The sequence below is a fragment of the Mastacembelus armatus genome, chromosome 8, assembly GCF_900324485.2.
Source record: "Mastacembelus armatus chromosome 8, fMasArm1.2, whole genome shotgun sequence".
Lineage (NCBI taxonomy): Eukaryota > Metazoa > Chordata > Actinopteri > Synbranchiformes > Mastacembelidae > Mastacembelus > Mastacembelus armatus.
The window spans coordinates 15,675,342-15,696,324 of NC_046640.1; the positions used below are offsets into that span (position 1 = coordinate 15,675,342).

The 20,983-nt window shown below is 40.4% G+C and overlaps 1 protein-coding gene across 4 annotated transcripts in view; it reads left to right on the forward strand.

The window, feature by feature from the left end:
* Positions 1 to 307: 307 nt before the first annotated feature.
* prkar1b (protein kinase, cAMP-dependent, regulatory, type I, beta) overlaps positions 308 to 20,983 on the forward strand; it is a 53,104-nt gene continuing 32,428 nt past the window's right edge. Inside the window, exons 1-4 of one of the 4 annotated variants that reach the window (XM_026326018.1) lie at positions 308 to 444; positions 1,539 to 1,778; positions 11,635 to 11,805; positions 14,322 to 14,413. In XM_026326018.1, the coding sequence (XP_026181803.1) occupies positions 1,605 to 1,778; positions 11,635 to 11,805; positions 14,322 to 14,413 (437 nt within the window). In that variant the 5' untranslated portion in view covers positions 308 to 444; positions 1,539 to 1,604. Of the gene's footprint in view, positions 575 to 1,538; positions 1,779 to 11,634; positions 11,806 to 14,321; positions 14,414 to 20,983 lie in introns of all 4 variants that reach the window. The other 3 variants (XM_026326020.1, XM_026326019.1, XM_026326021.1) reach the window with 3 other exon arrangements.

Consider the following 20,983-nt stretch of genomic DNA (forward strand, 5'->3'; position numbering starts at 1 on the left):
AATTTGTTGACAGTTTATCTATTATTTCCATATTATTTCATTTTTTGAATATTTAAAGTTTGTTTATTAGGTGCACTGATTAAACAATAAAACTAGGACTTGTGCATATTGAGTCACATATGCTCTTTAAATCTACATATTGAACCAATACAACGAAGCACAGCAGTTTTGTTTTTGTTTTTTTGTTTTGTTTTTTTTGCGTGGAAGTTTCCTTTAAAGGTTTTTACCTGCAAACGAGCATAGGCGCGTGCTCATTGCCGCTGGCCTCGAGAGAGCGCCGCTGCGGTCGGGATGATGACAGATTGACGTCATCGGGACTGACGCAGAGCGAGCCGAGGTAGCAGAGAGGCAGAGGAGCATCATCCCAGCCAATACACAGTACCTCACCTATCCTCCACCAGCAGCGAGGTGTTATCTCACTGAGCATCCTCCAAGTAAATAACGGTAGGGACACCATCGAGAGATCAGAGCAGATCGTGTTTCCGTGCACACTCAATAGCAGCTCAGATCTGGCCCTCGATCGCGTTTACGTCGCAGTAATTCCCCTTCGTTGTTGTTTCGTTGTCACTGTAAGGTAAGCAAAGCTAGCTGGGTTAGCTGTCTCTACAATGCAGTTAAACAGGTGCACTGTTGTATCAGCAGCTCATGGCAGAATTGTTCTATGCAGGCACTGATTTGCTATTTGCTGCAGGAAAACTGCACAAGAGATGTCACTAGTGATCAGGATGTATTATGCTTTACCAACCATATCGAAGACGTGATTTCTTTTTGAGGAAGTGACACAGGGCAGTCAGGTTAGCGACACCTAATCAGTTTCCTATTTTGCTCTGTGACATACTGCTTATTTTATTTGACATAACTGTAGTGTCACATATCCATAGCTGCCAGCTGTCATACCCCGTTGCATAATTTCGTTGCATCCACCTGATGAAATGTTTACTTTCACAAATGCATTGTATATTAAGGCACCAGTTTACAAATAGTTCATGTTCACCTTCATCAGCAAGACCACATACAAGGGTGGAAGTGGTTAAACATTAGCAAGTTATTATTCCAGTGCAAAGAATGTTTGTATTAAATGTATTAAGTGTTAAATACTATTTATCTCATTGTAGAGAAAAAAGTTTATAAATAGAATAATTAGGTAGGGATGTCTGTACTTGGCTATTCTTGCAACCTGAGAAATCAAGGTGCTTCATGAAAAGAATGCAAAAACTACAAAATCCAGCATGAAACAGTACTGCTTACTGAATTAAAACATTGCTCACAAAGGTGTAGCTACTTTGGTGCAAACACCAAAATCTGATAGTTATACAAGTAAGTATTTAACATTACACTGCAAACATTATCATATACTCTCATGCTTTGTTTAAGGTATTTCAACAGACATCAGTTCATGTCATGAGCTGTGAAATCTCCTTCTTGCCATGATCCATTTGCCCTCTCTTCTCTCCCCTTCTATCTTCTTATCATACTGTATGTGCTCCCCTTTCTGCCCCTCCCATCAATGTTCTGTCCACCCTTCTGTCTCTATTCAGTTTTCCCTCCCCTCCAATCAAAGTCCATCCTGTTTTTTCCCACTGCCACAGAGATAAAAAGATAAGATGGCCACCTCCTCCTCTACTCTGGAAGAAGACGAGAGTTTGAAGGCCTGTGAAATTTTTGTGCAGAAGCACAACATCCAGCAGATCCTCAAAGAGTGCATTGTGAACCTCTGCATCGCTAAGCCTGAGCGTCCTATGAAGTTCCTGCGGGAGCATTTTGAAAAGCTGGAGAAGGTTGGTGATAAGTCTGTGTTTGTATGACTTAGGTTTGTCAGTGTGAGTCCCTCTCTTTGTAATGCAGGGTTTTGTGTTGTCTGAGACCATAGTGGCCTTGAAGTTGTTAATTATCATGTGCTTTTAATTGAAATATGATACATGGATTTTTATTGCAGCATGTGTAAGTCACCAATTGGTGCTTTTTTTGTCATATTTTTGTGACAATATCAGTATATTCCACCTATAGCTGTGTACAATTAATATTTCCTCATTGTGTATCATGGTACAGCCTATGTTGATGAATAATAGGGGTAGTTATTATACCAGCACATACAGTATTAGTAGAGAAAGACCATCCCAGTCAGCTACTGTGTCAAAAAACCGACTGTACCCAAACTGTTATAATAGAGCTTTCATTTTTCAACCTACAATAGGAGAATCCATTAGGGAATGTGGGAGAAGCACCCACAAAAGGCCAGTGTCCTGGTTGCAGGCTCAGGGAACAGACTGTATGTATCTGCCTTTCTGACTGACTGTGAGCAGAGAGACAAAAGAAGTGACATTCATTAACAGATCACAGCTAAGAGCCAAGTAGGATTTATTGTGAATTTTGTAAATAACCCCAAAACAGGTTAAAACAGGGAAATCCTCTGTAGCACATTCCACACGGCCTCCCCATTAAACAATATTACAGTTCGGTGTTGCATGGCTTTATGTTTCTGCCCCTTTTCAGCTAAAGGGTCTACATATGTTCCAACTCCTGCTTTATTTACAAGGTGTTTTTTTAGCTGAATAGTTTGGTATTGGCTAGAAGGTATTTGCTCATGAGTGGATCACAAGATTTGTTGACGTGAACAATCCACTGTTAGAAATAGATCATAAAGGTGTATGTGGTGGAGCTGTAGGCTGTTGATGTTGGCCTGAGGAGAGTTCAGGCCTTGGAAAGAAGGCTCCAACAAGCAAGGCGATTGTTTAAAGACATGTGATATAACAGGATTGAAGTTCACTATCCTGATGCCTGAAGGAGGGTCTCCATTCTTTCAGCAGTGGCTTGTGTGTATATGTGGTAGCATGTGATAATCATTTGATTTTATCACCCTTTAAAATGACATATGATGTTTTCCTTTTTTGTTTTTTTTAATCAAAGGCTTCATCAAATCAATATAAGTAGCTGTATGTTCAAATAAAATATATTTAGGCAGTTTCCTAAATATGAATTTATTCATCTATTCAGACCAATAAAAGTCTAATCATTATTAATTAAAATATTACTGTAAGCCCAGGTTTTAGGAAAGAATACACTAGGTTCAAAGTTTGGTTGCTTTTTTTGTTTGCTAGTATATACTGTTCTTGTTTATGTGTTTGCATCTGACTGCTATCAGTATCTGGAACAGTGTCCTTATAGAGGTCTGTGGTCAATGAGAGAGAGCATAGAGCTATAGCTGCTGTTAGTATGGACTGTAATGTTACATAAACAGAGAGGCAGCAGGAATGCTAATCAATGTGTCAGAGCTCAGCAAACACATGCTCTAGCAAGGTGCAAGTGATTCATGCTGTAAAATAACATACACTACACATCTGCCCCATTTGCATCTCATCTCAGTAATAAAACAACCTAAAAGATTTTCTGTTGTGATCAAACCCCTTTACGGTACAATTTTTTTTAAATGTCTGGAAATTCACTGTAGTACAAATGAGTTTCTTTTTCTGACATTTTGCTCTGGTGACCAGTATATACATGGCAGAGGGAAGATAACTACTTTTGCTATAGGTGCAATACACTGTAGCAGTGCATGTGACATTCTTTATTCTCTGCAGTACATATCTATCACACCATTTTTAATAACTCAATGCATTTGAACTGTCACACTCTGCTCAGTCTTGCTGCTTACGCTGCTGCATCTACACTGCAATGTATCACACCATCATCACTGCTGCTGCTTACATATAGCATTTAATCAGACACATCTCCACCCTTGAATCCACTTGTAGGCTGTGATTATAACCTGAGTGAGGGTAGAAATGTATTGTGCGTACTCCTCAGTCTCTCTCTGTAGTGGCCAAGTGTCTGCTGCAGCAAACATTAAGGAATAACATGTTATTAAAACACAGTAGTCTGATTGCTTACATGATTACATAAGAAAAGTAACAGCTCCACATAACATTTCAGTAAACATAGCAGGAAATACTGTTGTAATTTTCCAGAGGAAATGCCACTGGGAACTTTGCTTTAAGAAAAAGTGCAAACTTGGACTCCATAAGTAACAAATTATTTTACCTGTCCTAGCAAAGCACATAGGCTGTTGTACCTATAATCCTGCAAACTGGTGCAGTGTCCTTAATGAATTAGGGTACTGCCAAAACAGTCACTTGATTCACAACATATTAAGTTTATATCTTATGCTTAAATCATGAATGTGATGTGTTATAAATTATTTCCATCTGCATCTATAGGTCAGCATTCAGGGTCAAAACAGCACCTTTTAAGGTAGTTGGCAATCAAATGTCTAGCTTATGGCGCTGGGGCTTGAACAATTTTGGTGTTTCATGTTGGTCAGTGAAATCACCGGATGTATAAAAGTGGATGAAATAAAAAGCTCTAGGTTTTTAAACCCTTTTTAGACCCACAGCTGCCCAACAATATCCCTGTCAAGCCTGCTTAACTGTGCTCGTGTTGTCAGGTCAGAGTAGTGTAATGAAAACAGGTCATATATGTTTTTGTGGTGTCCTATTTAAGAAGCTTACTGTGCTTCTTTCCCCATGCACAAGGTAATTTAGAGGACAATACAATTTAATCTGCAGACTGCAGATTTTATTTTTTGGTTTTTGTATTATTTTTAAGCTTTATCAATGGTGTGGTGCTCAAAGCATTCATCTCAGTTTTGTAGTGTAGTGCTACTTCCTTCTTTTGAAAATCTGCAGGGAAACAAGTTTTGACAGAGTTTTCAAAAGCAAAACACCTTTTTTTTACTCTGCCAGTCTTTCAGAGGCAGGTACCTCCTGCTCTCAACACAAAGAGGTAGCAGAAAATAGGAAAAACACCCCATTGTCATCACATTTTCTCCTGCACTTCACCCTCTATATTTGTGTTTTTATTTCTTTTTTCCGAACCTTTTTCATCAGTGCTCGTCGCCCACTAGAGGCGGTAACCTAGGCAACGGTAGAGGATTCATATGCTGTAGTCTATCCTGTGCTCAATGAGCCCCTTTATTCACAAACTTTGTTCCCGCTGTACTGTCATATGCTTTTGTTTTTGCGAGTGCCAATTATATTGCCAGACCTAACCTCATTTCATATGTGCTCAGTATTTAGTAAAACACCCACAATCTTATCTAGAAAAGCTCTTTTCTGGGTCTCAGTTACTCCATCATCTGCGTATTTTTTCTTATTTTCCTCTACATTGTGTGTGTGCTTCCTTTTTTCCTTCCTTTCATTCTTGATATCTATTTAGTGTCTCTTCTACTTGTTTACACACACACACACACACGCACAGGATGCACACTTGACAGCACACTAAATCATCAGTCTGTCTAGTTTGTTTTTAGCTTTTGTTCAAAATAATAACATGCCTGTGATCGCCAGCTGACATTGTGAATGGGAAAATAACAGGCGTCTTGCTGTCTTTCATCCTGCCTCTTTATGCATGGTAATGATGCCTTTGATCTCTGCAACAGTAGCTTCACTTCTGTATTCTCTCTCAGCGCAGCTCAGTGTTTAATTGTGGAAAAGTCAGCCTTAATTTTTGGAGTATAAAAAAATGTGGTTTTTAAGGCATTTCATCAGGACTGTCTTTTAACAGATGTTTTCAATTTGTTAATGTGTTTGTCTGGATTATTTACTGTAAATTTGCAGCTGTTTACTGTGGAATATCTAGAATGAAATATCTAGAATACAAAGCTTAATGTAGGAGATTACAGGTCATGAGCAACAAGGATATTAAAACAGTGAGAACTAAATAAGGAAGTTCTAACACACACATGGTTTATGGTTTTTGCCACTATCTTATTTATAATACATGAAGTTTTAGACAGTCAAATAAATGCTGTGCTACCCCAGTGCTATGACTGTTTCACTAGTCTACATCATTAATGCATATTTGTCCAACAGGCAGCAACAGCTAAAAGTGCCTGGAGTGAATGTGTGAGAGTGGATGTGTCACTCAGTATAACAAGTGGGCAGCTGCCACCACAGATGTTTTGCTGAATTATGCACATTGCATCCTCACAACGCTAAGTTGTGTTTTCTGGTATCCCAGAGCCACTGTTACTGGCTTTGTCTGGCCACATTTATGATCATTGAATTTACTTTTCAAGTTCATTTTTAAAAATATGTTTCCATAGGAAATCTATCTGTCTTCTTTTTCTTTCTATTACTGATCCTGTATCTGTACATAGCCTACCATCTGTACGGTTGGCCAAGTGTTAGGTCATGACAGCTGTCACCATCTGTATTCATGTGGTGCCCTGGTCTTTCATATGTGGTGCCCTGGTCTTTCATATGTGGTGCCCTGGTCTTTCATTTCTTTACTTTGCCTGTCTCTCAACCTTCCTTCTCTCCTATCATCTCAAACATATCCTTTGTTGACTGTTCCTCTCAAACTTGCTTCATCTTACTTTTTCCATCACTGTTTTCCATCCCATGTTAGAACCGAAGAAGACACATTCCCATGTAAACCTTATGTTAATTGTCTTAAATAATAAATTAGTCATTTGGTATATCTGTATATCTGAAAATACTAAAACATGTCTATCACAATATTGTAGAAACCCATGGGATGCAGAAGATATATGTTGGTGCCTTGCATTCCACAACTTCATGAAGCATGTTAAGTAAACCAAATGTAAATCCTGCTGTATTATCTGTTTGTGAACAATCCCATCACTTTGCATTATGGGAGAGTGCCGCACTCTTTGTCTGTCAGTCTGTCAGTCAGTCGGTCGCTGTGTCCTCGTCCCCTGTAAGATGAGAAGCCTTTCTGTCCTGCCAGTCATTGAACTGTCACCAGGACCTGTCATAACAAATCTGCCAGTCTCTACAAAGGGCTTTGACTGACAATTTGTCAGTAAGGTTTGGTTGTTTGTTGAGTCTGCTGAGAGCATTTAGAGGAGGATTGGGTCTAGCTTTGGATTATCTCACCTATCTTCTACTTTCCCTTTTGTTTCTTTTACTCTGTCCCTGTCTGCCCCTTGATCTCCCCTGAGACAATTTAGGTCAGGCCACATACAGTATATGTGCCAATGGTGTTTATACAGTATATTAGGGCTAGAAAACTCAGCTCTGATCAGCATCACAGACTTGTATTTAGTGGCCCCAGCCTTTGTGTTCACTCTCCCCAACACCAGAAGAGCTGGGACTCTGTCAAATTAACCCATGTAAGCAATGATCTAGGGCTAAACCTCATCCTCCAAAATAACATATTCACAGTATTCTGTTTAAAAAGTATTCAATGTAATATGTGATGACAAAGGAAACTGGCTAATACACACATTGAGAAACAGTAAAAGTGCTTTTTTTATATCAGAATTCATTTTTATAAGTTAAATAATTGACAAACAATCAGTTTCAGCTGTGAAAAATTACCCATTTGAAACAATGCTTACATCTGGTGTAAGGAGCAGAAATCTGGGGTGCATTTAATTCTGAAATCTATCTGAAATTTCATGGAAGAATGGATATTTTGATATATTTGCTCTGTGAGTCCTCTGATCCTCTCTGATGGGAATGCTTTTGTGACGAGCATCATGGCTGGCTTGATTAATAATGGTTAGTCACAGATGAGAATTAGTCATAACCTTTGTTCATATTTGCTTGGTGCAAATTAGTTCAAGGAATGAACAGGACAAAGCCATTTTAATATGAGTCATCCTCAATATAAATGAGTTTAAATTGGTATTCATAATGGCTTAATAACAGTTGCATAGATGAGTTGCACAGAATTGAATGTGTGTCATCTTTTGTCTGTGCCTTCATTCTTTTGGTTAATCTCTGACCTACAGTCCCTCAGTCTCTAATGGAAAGCCCAATTTTTACAAAGCTTCTATGTCCTGTTTCCTCTTATGGCCTGTTTCCTCTCCTGTCCCTCCTCTCCTGTCCTCTCTTTTTGGCACCCAGCAGCCAGTGATGACGCAAGGAGAACAGAGGAGAGCAGGAGGGACAACGGAGAGAGAGAGCCTGTGACACAGGGTGATAACACTGATTCTAGGGTAGAAAATATATTGGTAAATAAATAGAATAGATGGCAGACTAATAAAAGAGGAGGACACTGTTTTGGTGAGTTTCATGTTCCTTCATTACCTCAGATTGAGGTAAAGGATAGCAAAAATATACTGTTAAAAAAATGGACCACAGATAAGATATCTGTAGTTAGTTACTGTACATATCCCTGGAAATATAAACTACACTGCCTTAAAGTGCTTAGCCTGTGTGTTGTTACAGACAAACTAAAGGAAGAAAAGGTTTGTCTCAGCTGCTGGTATATCATAACTGCTCTCAGCTCAAAGCTTCTGTGTTGATATCAAAGTAATACTGTATGTATTGCCTGTGTCCTGCGTACCACTGGGACCACAACAGTATGGGTCTTTGCTTGAACCACACACATGGGTGGAGCTGTAGATCTGTAAGGGGTGACAGAGACACTGCATGGCACAGAACATTGTTTGGCACACACAGTGCGTGAATGTATGGGACGATGACGTATCTCGATGGGAATGTTTTGCACCAGTTGCTGGCTCAGAACACACAGGCATGCCATTTGGTGAGAACAGAAGTCTGTATTGTAGGGCAGTGACGACTTCCCTTCTGTCAGTTGAATCACTAGATGTGTTAGGGAGAGGGAAAGAGAGACAGCCTGTCAACAGGCTTCTGAACTAGTGTGTGTATGTGAATATAGGTGTGTGAGCCACTGTTGCTTCTAAGCTCAGCACCAACTATTCAGGATGCTCACAGTACCCAGTTGTCATAGTGACAAGGGGAAGCGAGACTAGCCCGCTCATTGCGCCGCCTGATTTTGAGTGTGTGTGTGTGCATGAGAGAGAGAGAGAGGGAGACGGAAAGAGAGGGAGCAAGAGGCTGGAAAGCAGAGACAGTGAGTTGCGCAGGAGCGATGGAGAGACAGGCATTTTGCTGTGATCAGTGTTTTCATCAGTAGGTTTGTTCTTTAGCTGCTGTGTCGAAAGGATTGCAGACGTTTTGCCATTCATGCTCTCTCTCTCACACACACAGTCGCAGATTTTTTTGCTTACTCACACACACACACACACACGCACACTCATACCTGAGTGTACACACACATATAGCACATCCACATAGTAGTCGCTGTGCTAATATAGCAAGATGCTGCTGCGGTGTGGCATGTGTGTCAGGTGTGTATGAGGTTGGGATCCATATGCACTTTGACCTGATCTGGTGCCTCTGACAGGCTGAGGGACACACAGCCGGCCTGATCAGGGGCTCTCCATGCAATGGTAAATACCTCTACTACCAAATTTAGCCTGTAGTTAGCCTCCTGGAGCTAACCTGTTTAATCTCATTGTGCCAGGAGCACGTTTTGTTGGAAGCCATTGGTACTGCTTAGTTTGAGTAGTCGTTAGTGACTGTTTTAGATAAGATAATATCAACATTTGCTGGTTTGTATTGTGCGAAGTGAGATGATGTTTCTATGTACAGTGCTTGAAATGAAAGTGTTTTGCTTTGACTTTGCCCTTATTGTCTTTAGAGATCAGTATGTTACCTGATTGGAGACCTTGCTGCCTTGATTAAGATGAAATGTGTGAGTGTTCCTTTCCCCTTGCAGTCTGGCTGTGTATGTGTTTGTGATACTGTGTGTGTGTTTGTGAGACTGTATGTGTGTGTGTGTGCACTGATGCTGCTCTCTGGCTCTCCTCTTCTCCACCTGCTGGCTGTGTTCCCTCAGGCAGTGACTCTGCGTAAGCAAGAATGCATGTGTGTGTGTCTGTGTGTGTGTGTGTTTGTGCCCTGGAGTATGTTTGCTTACTTTTCCAACTGGTGTATGTGTGTAATCTACATTATCATATTGTTTTTACATAGAGAGCAAAGCATCATAGTAACCTAAGTTGTAATGAGAAGGAGAGATGAAGAGTGATATCATGAGAGACAATGACAAAGAAGATTATTAGATAAACTGATACCAAAGAATGAATGAGAGTGTGAGCTGACAAATTCTTTCTAGACAACTGTAACTGAATGATGTTTTGTGTCATTATAGCATGGCTGTATCTCAGGATAATTGAGGCAGATAGAGAACAAATGTGCACTATAGTGCTAACTTGTGAAGTCGGGATTTGACACTTGTGTTTGTCTCAATTTTCAGTTTTCACTATCACTGTCTCTTTCCTCACCTCCCTCTCAGGTTCTGTGTTTCTGAGGTATTTTCAGTGCTTCTGTTACAGGTTGTCTCTGTCTGCCACTGTGTCACTTTCTATCCCTCCACTGTCAGTTAATGACACCAATGTCTGCTCCCTGCTCATGGTGCTCAGTAATCACTTGGCTCTCAGTTCTTCTTTTTACCTTCTCCTTCAGTGGAATGGTGGCATAATGGTGACATAAAGCCAGACACAAGATGTGTCTTCTTTGCATATTTTGTCTGCTTTTGGTCTTGGTGTCTTACATGTGCGTCAGTGTGAAGTAGCTGTTTCCCTAATTGATAGTTGTTAATGATCAATAAGCAATTAAATACTAAAGATATAGAATGCAAAATGCCTCAACTGATTGATGGATCATTGTCTTACCAAAACCAAAACAAGTTATATATTTGTGTATTTTGAAATATTATTTTAAATCAAGGTGATGTGCTCCATGTTCTCTTAGTCTTTCTGTTTATTTCTGTCTGTCGGGTGTTTCTGTACCAGAGTGGAATGTGAGAATGCCACTTCTTGCCACACTTGCCTGCCTGGTGGGATCTTGTCTCTTTGAATCATCTGTGTTTTTTTCTTACTGCTCAGTAGCAGTGCAGTGTACCAGCAATCAGGAGAAATACCCTTAAATACTATGAAATATACTTCAAAAAATTATGTTTTAGATGTTGTTGCTGCACCAAGAGCAGCAGGTGGTGAATAATAATGCTGTCTCTGCCCCCCTCCATGCTATTAGATAATAATGCACTGATATAAAGGAATAAACACATAGTGCCATCGGGTGCACACAGATGAACAGCACTCATTGTTAGCTCTACACAGATACAGATTAGAAATACACACAGCAGTGGCTAGCTTTGCAGAAAGCATTTTTCCATCACTCTTGTCTCACAACACTTGTATTAACAAGCTTACAGTGGTTTCGTTGTGTGTTTATGCTAATGTGTTAATTAAGTTTGCAATCAATAATTCATCACCTGCAGTGTTTAGCAGTTGAAACAACAGCTAGACAGAGGCATCCTGTCTCCTTTTCATGTCTTTATTCCTCATTTTATCTGAGAGGAAAATACCCAGTGTATCTTTTTCCTCTCTGTATGTTCGGGTCTGCAGATATTAATATTTGATGTCACTTGCGTCATAGCATGGCAGCCAGATGGGAGGAGTACTGTGCCCTGTACTTCTCTGAGGTAGAGTCTGTTTTTAAGAATCCACATGATGCTTGATGTTGGAAACTGTGCTTGTCAGTCCTTCTTACTGTGATCATTTGTGAGGTGAATGAACAACAGATGATCTCAGATGATCATGACTTACCCGAAGCTACCATAGTAGTTGCATCTGTTTAGCTCCACATAAATCTTCTACACCTTTAGTGAATGTGTCTGAGAGAGGTGCTGTTTTTATAGATGACAATCCTGTTTTAGATTTTAACCACTGAATACATTTTTCTCTCCCCCTCTGTGCTGGTTTCCCCACCAATTCTTTCTCTTCTTATGTTTTTGCAGGAAGAATGCAAGCAAATCATGGCACGCCAGAAATCTAACAGCCAGTCAGACTCACATGATGATGAAGTCTCTCCCCCACCACCCAATCCGGTTGTTAAGGCCCGGCGCCGCAGAGGAGGGGTCAGCGCTGAGGTTTACACTGAAGAGGACGCAGTTAGCTACGTGCGCAAGGTCAGCACAGGCTTGAAAAAGCAAACTCCGCGATGTGTTTATATAAAGATTTATGCATTTAGTCTGCAACAGGATTAAAATCACAGTCTCTTATAACTTAAATCAGTTGATTGTTTATTTATAAAAAAACTGTTTGTGAGACATCAGCACAGATGCTGAGATTTGAGTCTGTGATATTAAGTTTCCTGTGACAGACCCTCATCATATCCATTATAAATAAATTAAAGACATGCTAATTAGAGCAAGTGTTTCATCTAATCCCTATTCTGGTCCTTTATCCCTATTTTGACACAAAATCAGAGCAAATAAAGATGTTTTTGTTTTATTTATGCAGGATTTACTTTGCAGCTCTGGCTCATAAGACAGTATGACAGACCATGTGAAGAAAAGCTAAAGTTGATTCTGTAGTAAAGTGACTATTTAGTCACTGTGTACTCCAAGGCGGCAGTCATCTAACTGTCATGCACCCATTCCATAAATGAATGGAGCTACTGAAAGAGTGCTCTTTTGCCAGAAACTATAACTCACTTTTACACACACTGATCCACTTTCACACGCACACACACACACACACACACACACACACACAAACCCTAGTGATTATATCATTGCCATGGTTTCTCAATTGTAATTAACTTGCACACCATTAATTTCTGGGTAATGACATAATGACATGAACCCTTTTCACCACGTTGTAATCACATGGACACTGGAGCATGCAGTGTGTGTTCGTCAGGTGTGTGCATACACCCACATGCGTTTGTGTTTATGCCTCTAAGGTCTTTACCAGACACTGCAGTCGTGTGTCATGGCAGCAGGCCTACCCCCGCCTCAGTTTTTTCAGCTCACTGTTTCAGGCTTACACACACACACACACACACACACACACACACACACACAAAAACACACATACATACAGCAACTTACATGGCTACTTCATCATGTGGAAGCCGATATATTTTGTGTATGTGTAACTTACGTAACACAAACACACACACACACACAGAGTCTGTGTGCTCAACTCTTCCTACGTCATCTGATAAACAACAGCTGTTTGACAGAACACCATCAATAAGGTCACCCTGCTCATCTGATTAAAATAGCTTTGCTGTAAAATGCTATGAGTCTGAACTAATTGTGAAGCCTGTATGTCAGGCCTGGAGAGCACATTAATAGAATCAATAGCAGGGTTGGCACCAGATTGATGACAACTAATGCGGACACTCTCTTGAAGAGGTGGGGCAAAAAGAGCAAAGAGTCAGATATTTCCTCTAACTTTAAAGGGCTCATGTGGCATTAAAGAGTTTTCCAACCTTATATCATAGCTAACGTCATAATGTGTACAATGCTGTTAAAGAAAAAAAATGCGGCTCTTGCAGATCCATCTATATAATTAGTTTTTCACTAGCCAAACTTTACTTTCTACTTTTTTTTTTACTAATTAGTAGTATCTATCCTGATGTGGCTTTTCCGCTTTGACTGTAGCAGAATATCTTGACATTATCATGACAAGTTAGAAAGGACAGATACTGAATCATAATTGTGAGTGATTCAAAAGTGGTTGCAAACTAAAAGCAAGCTGAGAGCCCTGACATTTAATGATCCCTTGGGTGAGAGTACTGGAGTTGGATCTTGTGGAGGATCATTTGCAGGCTGACCTAAAATCTGAATTTGAGAATTACTTCAACCACTAATCCCTGCTGGGTGCCCTCCTCCAACTCTTCTTTTTAGGCCAGAGTCAGTCTCTTGCTGTCCACTGAGTAGCCAGGCCAAAGAGAGATAAAAAATTGTACTTTTTATTTTATACTGTATGTGATGTGGTTGTGTGTGTATTTGTGTGCATGTTGTGCACCCTGCTGTATGGTTGTCTTCATGTGGAGACATATGTGGCTTTAAAGTAATTACAGCCTACCCCCTCCTCTGCCCTACCACCATAGACAAAAAAACATGCACATATATATGCACATGCATACTTCTCTCTCTTTCTCACAGTTTGTGCAGTAAGAAAGGTTTAATGAACATTTTCATTGTTTCTCCTCTTTTGTTTCTTTTACTGTTTGCATTTTTGATAAAATGAGTTTAAGTTACCTTCTAGGATAGCTCTTTATAAATATAGATTTCTGTGCCTTTGTTGTGGCTACATCCTTTGCCATTTCTTTTTCATGAACACACACAAACACACCTACACACACACACACACACACACACACACACACCACAAAGTCCTGGACATAAAAATGCATGTTTTATGAATGAGTTCAGACCTCTTGTGAGTTAAGGGCTGTGTGACATTTTTAGTGTAATCCCTGAACAGATGGGCTTTCCCAAAAATACACAGACACATGTGGGATATTCCTTTCAGAGTTTGCCAATATGCTGCTCTTTAATTATTCAATTTAGCCTGCTTTTGAAGTCAGGGCTATTATGTGTTTATACTGGTTTGTTTCATGTGTCCACCTGCACAGTGCTGTTGTAGTTCACTTCACCATATGGATATTACTGCTTTGTCTACGCAGGTGATCCCAAAAGACTACAAGACCATGACTGCCTTGGCTAAGGCCATTTCCAAGAATGTGCTGTTTGCTCACCTGGATGACAATGAGAGAAGGTACAAAACTTTTGTGACAACAGTGACTTCTTGTTTGCACTACATCCAATGTGATGCCAGTATTCTAAATATGCGCATGGGCTATGAGGGCATGTTTGCAGGCCTATAAAGCCATGAAAAGACCATTGTTCCAGTTGACTGTATTGCCCTCGTGGCCACTGTGTGCCAGTGTTGCCTGCTTTGGGAGCATGTCAAGTCTGCAGAGACACTGACAGAGGGAGAAGGAGGGGTCAACATGCACAGATGTGGCAGAGGAGGAGGGGGATGCAGTGAAGGGTGTGTAACTGGGCAACTAGATGTGTCTGTATGCGTTTCCTTTGTGTTGTTGCTTGTTATGGTAACCTGTGTGTATATGAGTATCATGTAATCAGATATGGGTAGTCAGTCACAGATATATTACTTAGAAATCAACAATTCTCTATATCCATCTTAGAGAGATGGATATGGAGATAGATCTCTCCCTTTCGTTTACTATGTACTTCTTTTCACGTTCCTGCTCCCTTCAACTATCTTCTTTCCAGCCTTTCTTCTGTCTCAGATCTGGCGCTGACAGGGGAGGGGGTTTTGTGGGAAAGCCTCTCAGGTGGCTAGTGGTCCTGCTTGCCAGCCGGAATAGTGTTTCATTGGCGAGGAGAATCCATTATGCCCCATGGAGAGGAAAACACCAGAGCTTTCCTGTTGGCTAAAGCCTCCACGGACTAAACCCCAAACACACTCTTTCCAGCCTTTCGTCAGCTGACAATTTACCATACCGGTTTGGCACAGGCATGAAGGCCTCTGATTATATGTCAGTGCCTTTGAAGCAGCCCTGAGCAGAGTGCAACATGTGATAGATCCGGACAGTCTGAAAAACCATGCACTTGGGTGGCTGATGTGGCAAGTTAGAGTTACACTGTAAAAATATGTGGCAATAGACCATAAACCATCAGGTTTTAACATACTCAAGACCTCTTGGCATGCCAAGCAATGTAATGTGGCATCGTCAGCCATGAAACCATGCATGATGTAGAATTTATTCTACTTGCTGTCATGTTTGCTGTCTCACTGCACACAGCTAGCATCAGCCATTAATCCTGGGCACTCAGGAATTCGTTATTGTGGGATTTGTGGGTGAGTATGCAGCTAGCAGTTCTTAAGGCTCTTAACTAATGAAAACCTTCTGATTTGGAAGATTGTACAGAGACATGGCAGTTATTTGGATTTTCCTTCTTCCTCTTACTCTTTATTACTCTGTCACTCTCTGCCTCTCTCACTCCTGTTCTTTCTCACTCTTCACTTCCCCCTGATGATCTTGGATGGATGGCTAGTTGACTGACTGGTTGTTTGGTCGCATTGCGGTTTTATTGCAGTTGTCACCTGGAGCCTGTATAGACAGAAGTATAGTTATGTTTAGGAAATGTGTTCCTCCAGCATTAATAAAGAATCTCACACAGCAACAAACTAGAATTTGCACTACTTGCTCTCATTCATAAGGTTCAGCACAAGTTATGAGAAGTTACATTTGTGACTTTTGCTCATCTTCAAATGACCATATGGGTAATATATGGTAATAAGGTATGTCCCTGTTATTACAGGGAACAAAAGAGCAAATGAAGCCAGACTCGGCTTCAGAGTAATAATTTTTGCTGGTTGATGCCTTCTGTCTGTGGCATTGATGAAGTCACAGTATGAAGTACATTGGCTTCTTTAGATGTGCCAGAACTGTCAAGGACTGACGCAGATTAGCAGATGGAGTCTGAGTGCACGCTCCTCACTCTCTGCCTCTCACGCCTTCTGTCTTTCTCACTGTTCTCTGCAAACAGCTGGCCATTTGGTTTATCAGACGTGCTTGCTCCTGTGGTGTGATTGGCTGAGAAGGTAGGGGCAGTTGACCACTGCTCCTGGTATGATCCTGTATTCAACGCCAAGAATTACCATTGTTTTTTTTTTTACGTTTTTGGCATTGGACTGTGTGTTTTTACTTTTATTCAATAATTGGCATGAAACATTAATAAAATTACTATTTTTGTTTGAGGGCTGCGTTTTATGTGTGAGACTGAACACCCAGAGGGCTAATCGCTGTGTGTGTGTGTGTGTGTGTGTGTGTGTGTGTGTGTGTGCGAGTGTGTGTGTGTGTGTGTCAAGGAAACATCTTGTGTGATTAGTCACTCAGCAGTTATGTAAGCTGAACACCACACAATTTGTTCCCCCATTAGTGCTATATTATGCTATCATCTCCTTCAGTAATGAGCATGATTGAAAACAATGAAGCCCTCTTTGTATGGCCTTCTCTCTCCAGTGCTCCTTTTCCTCTCATCACATTTTTCTTTGTTACCCGCTTTTTTTCCTGTTGTCTTGTCCTCTCTCACTCTGTCTCATTCATAATCTAGCTCATGTTCTTAAGTTACTCATCTGCCTTTCTAGGAATGGATGGAGAATACACTGGTTCTGCAGCTTTACTAAACAGACACTTGTTGCTTTTTCTGTCACTTATCACAATTTCTTATTCATGTTTGACCTCTTCACTGATTTTGTGAAGAGTTTTTTGTCTGCTGTGGTTTTTTTGTATTTCTGTGTGCAGTTTTATTTTACGGGACAGTCCTGTTCCATACTTTACTTATGAAATCAAAAAGAATCAAAATAACACTCTTAGGGGTCATATATCATGGCAGCCCATGATTTTCATGACTTCTGAGATTGTATACAATAATAGATATTTCATAGATATTCTGGTTTGTAAACTTTTGCTTTCTCAGCTTCCATTGTAAGGGATTGTGTTTCAGAACCAGAATAACGGGTGGCATTTATAGGAAGAACAGATGCACATGTTTTTGGAAAAGAGTCAGAGACACATAAAAATACAAGAGAGATGTGGGATTGCCCCTCTTTCTGCTGCCTAAACCCAGGGTTTCTGCAGGTCCTGGGTTCTTTTAGCACTGAATTTCCTCAACTGTAGTAAGCTTCAAAAATGTTTAAAGTATATTATTACATTAATATTTTCCTGTTCACTTCAGTGTTAGTCATAAAATGCTTTTGTATCTGATTTTGGATTGTTAGTTAGTTTTTATTTTAACTTGGTGAACCATGCAGAAACCCTGTATACTCACAATTAAATCGTGACCTTTTCCTTCTTAAAGTGTTATTGACACTCTGAACTTTCTCTGATATAGTTAGATTAAGCAAAGTATACTGTAAATATCTAAATTGCATTTTTGTAAATATGCAGTACATCATTTCAAAAATTTGGAATCCATACTGCAAACAATATGAACAGTATTTTTAATAAAGATCAAAAGGCCAAGATTGTGGAGAGGCTCAGGAAAGTGAACAGCACGACACACCCAGTACTGTGCTGGTGCAAAGGTGACGCAAACAAATTTTATGCACTTGCGACCAGACACACAAACGCTCACATTATTACAAAGGATAAAGCTGATTACTACATACACAGAGCACATGGAAATGCATTCTCATGACACACTGTGTGTCTGCTCCAGCCTTTGTCTTTGAATAACCCATCATTTCATATGTTGTACTTTATGGCCTAAAAGTTTCTGAGCTTCAGCAGTTGTACTTGTGTGTGTGTGTGTGTGTGTGTGTGTGTGTGTGTGTTTGTGTGTGCGTGCATGAACACATAATTTTTTTTGTACCTACAGCATTTAAAATATAGGATTATTTAGATATATTTAACATATAGCCTATTTAATTGCAGTGCAGAGTTTGAGCAAAAAAAATGTCATAGTTTGTTTGAATAAAATCTATGAGGAAATAAATACATACTGGACCATGTGATGACAGCATCTCTATCTGTTTTCTTTTTGATCTTGGCTGGCCTGTGTGGTGGTGTGGTGTGGCTCCCACTGGGCCGCAGGGTGGATTCCCTATTCACCACCCATTAGCTGCTATAATGACCTCATTATGATATGCCCACACAAATAGACCCACAAGCACAGATGATAAGCTGGGAACAGGTGTTTGATTTCACATTAGACTGAGCCTGCTTTGCTAACACCCAAATCAGCCTGCGAACCACCTGTTTCAATAGTGGAAGCGTACAGTAGTTGCTGCCATATCAACTGAAACTATTATCTCATCTTACCATCTGGATGTGTGATTATTTTGTTTTGACTTCAGCTAACTTACAGCACTTAGATGATAGTTTTTTTATAAGACTATATCAGGGTTGATAACAAAACAAATCAAGTCATACTCTTTTTCCAATTTGGCTATCTGGCCTCAGCCAAATTGTCACGTATACAGGTTTGTATGTGTATATAATTGCGCACATGTGCTTGCACATATAGACTGTTTGTCCAGGTGCACCCTCAGATGAGATTTGCCAGCCTATCTTCTACCACTTCCCACTGTTAAATGCCACTTATGAACCAATCTTTTAATGTTGTTTAAACACAATGCCTGTTTAAACACACATTCTTTTAGTTTCTACTGTAATAGTTTTTCCTATCTAACTTCCTACTGAAGTGATATGAAATGAGACTTCTGATAGCAGTAGAGTGTATGTTGTTAATTTTCTTGTTCTTTTTTTTCTGCACACCCGAATAAATGACCTTGATGATCTCCCACGTTGTGTATGAGTGCAATGACAGAGAGAAGGCAGGAAGGCACAGACCCAGGGCTGATTTTCTGAGGTCATATTCAGAGAAATCTTAGTAATTTTTTATTCCCTTTGACACTAACAAATCATACACAAACAGGGACATATACTAGATATGCTCATCTGCCTACATTAGTCTAAAGCTCGTAACATGTAACACTCTCCTGGGGACAGACACAAGAAGGCCTGTCCTCCGTATAACCACATAAATACTCCGGGAGGCAGGGGGAACCCTGTTTATCCCATTCCTTGAGCTGTCTTGGCGGAGTTTGCAATATTCTAAAATAACATTGCCATATGGTTAGAGGAGTCGTTAAATCTTTTCAGGTCAGGACCACATTGTAAATCAGTCAAATGCAGCACTTCATCTTTGATATGAAGAGATTATACTTAAATCAGTTGTGTGTCTTACGATTAGAAACACAATCAGTATGATATTTCAAGGATTCACTGAGGTTAAGGGACAGTAAAGAGCTAATGCTTACCTCATTCTGTCTGCTTTAATCCCCCAATTAACTAGCAGATAAATGAGTTGATGAAGTGACCGATTAGCTGACCTCTGACCCCTAAACTCTGACCTCTGCACCTTTCCCACTAGCCCCTGCCGATGGATGGGGAACATCTTTAGTGTACTGGCACTCATTGTCTGTGTGTGTGTGCTTGGGGAGGTGCAAAAACAATAATAAATAAATCACTGAGTGACAGAAAACTTAAACCAACAAAGTGTAGAGAAAGACACTAAAATTAGCCGAGACAGACCTGTGTCACTTTGTGCCTTAGTTTATTTAAGGTCTGTGTGAAGGCACAAGACAACAAAGAGGATGAAATGTAAGCTAGTGTGCTGTGCAGATGTATAAGACTAGATCATCATCACATATGGTAATTCATTCAGTTGATTCAGCTTAGTTCATATCAATAGATGTGAGACTGAACCTTTGTGATTTGCTGAATGGTTCACAATAAAAACACAAACATGCTGTTCCTAAATTGAATAATCCAAAATGTGGCAAAAGTCATTCATGCACTAACTATTTCAACATCTGCATGGACACAGTGGCACCCGGACTGTGCTGTTACCATATAGTAACCCCTAGGGGGTGTTTTTGCCACACATAGATACAGATTTTAACTATCGCTGGAGTCATTGCTTCTTGTAGATAGATATAGTTATATACAACAAATGAATGTTATTATGTGCATGTGTGCAAACTTGTGTAAGGTGACTGCCTTTCCTGGCAGTATTCTGAGCAGGGGAAACAGGATGCAGTGGTACTGAATAGCGGAGTGTTTGTGAGTCGTCTCCCACGCAAACCTTTTTTTCTTGTGATTTTAGGCTGACTATTGAGAACCTGGGTCCATAGTGTGTGTCTTGGATTTATGGTTATTTGTCTTTTCCTCACATTGAGAGGACCTGTGTCTCTGTGTGTATTCAGACTGGAAGAGTTTGACTGTTGTATTTTATGGTGGCTATGCAACAGCCACAGTTGGCCATGGACAAATTAGCAGGTACTGTTGTGTGTTGTTTAGTGTATTTGTGTTTCCTGTTTTCCTGATTTCTTCATTGACTCTCTGTGTGTTCTCATCCTGAGAGCCTGGTGGTCTTCTATTTCCCCTTTTTAGAATTCATGACTTTTTCTCTCTTGTTCTCTTCCTGTCTTTCTGCGTCTCTCAGTCATGCAGGCTCATTCACATCTACATCCTCACTCACATCCAGTCCCTCCCCCACATTCATGTGTAGTCTTCTCTCTCTGTCCCCCTGCATGGCTTTGTGCTACTGCCACAATGCCAGGGGCCAGGCGATGAGGTCACTCTCCACAGGAGAGCTGCAGGCCTGACTGAACCGCGACCATCCCCACCACTATCTAGCGAACAGGCCAACAATCTCACCACCCCCCAGCATATCATGTCTTCTCCTCAGCTCAGACAACACACCTTTACAGCCAAGCAAACCACAGGGCCCGCATACAAACATATCT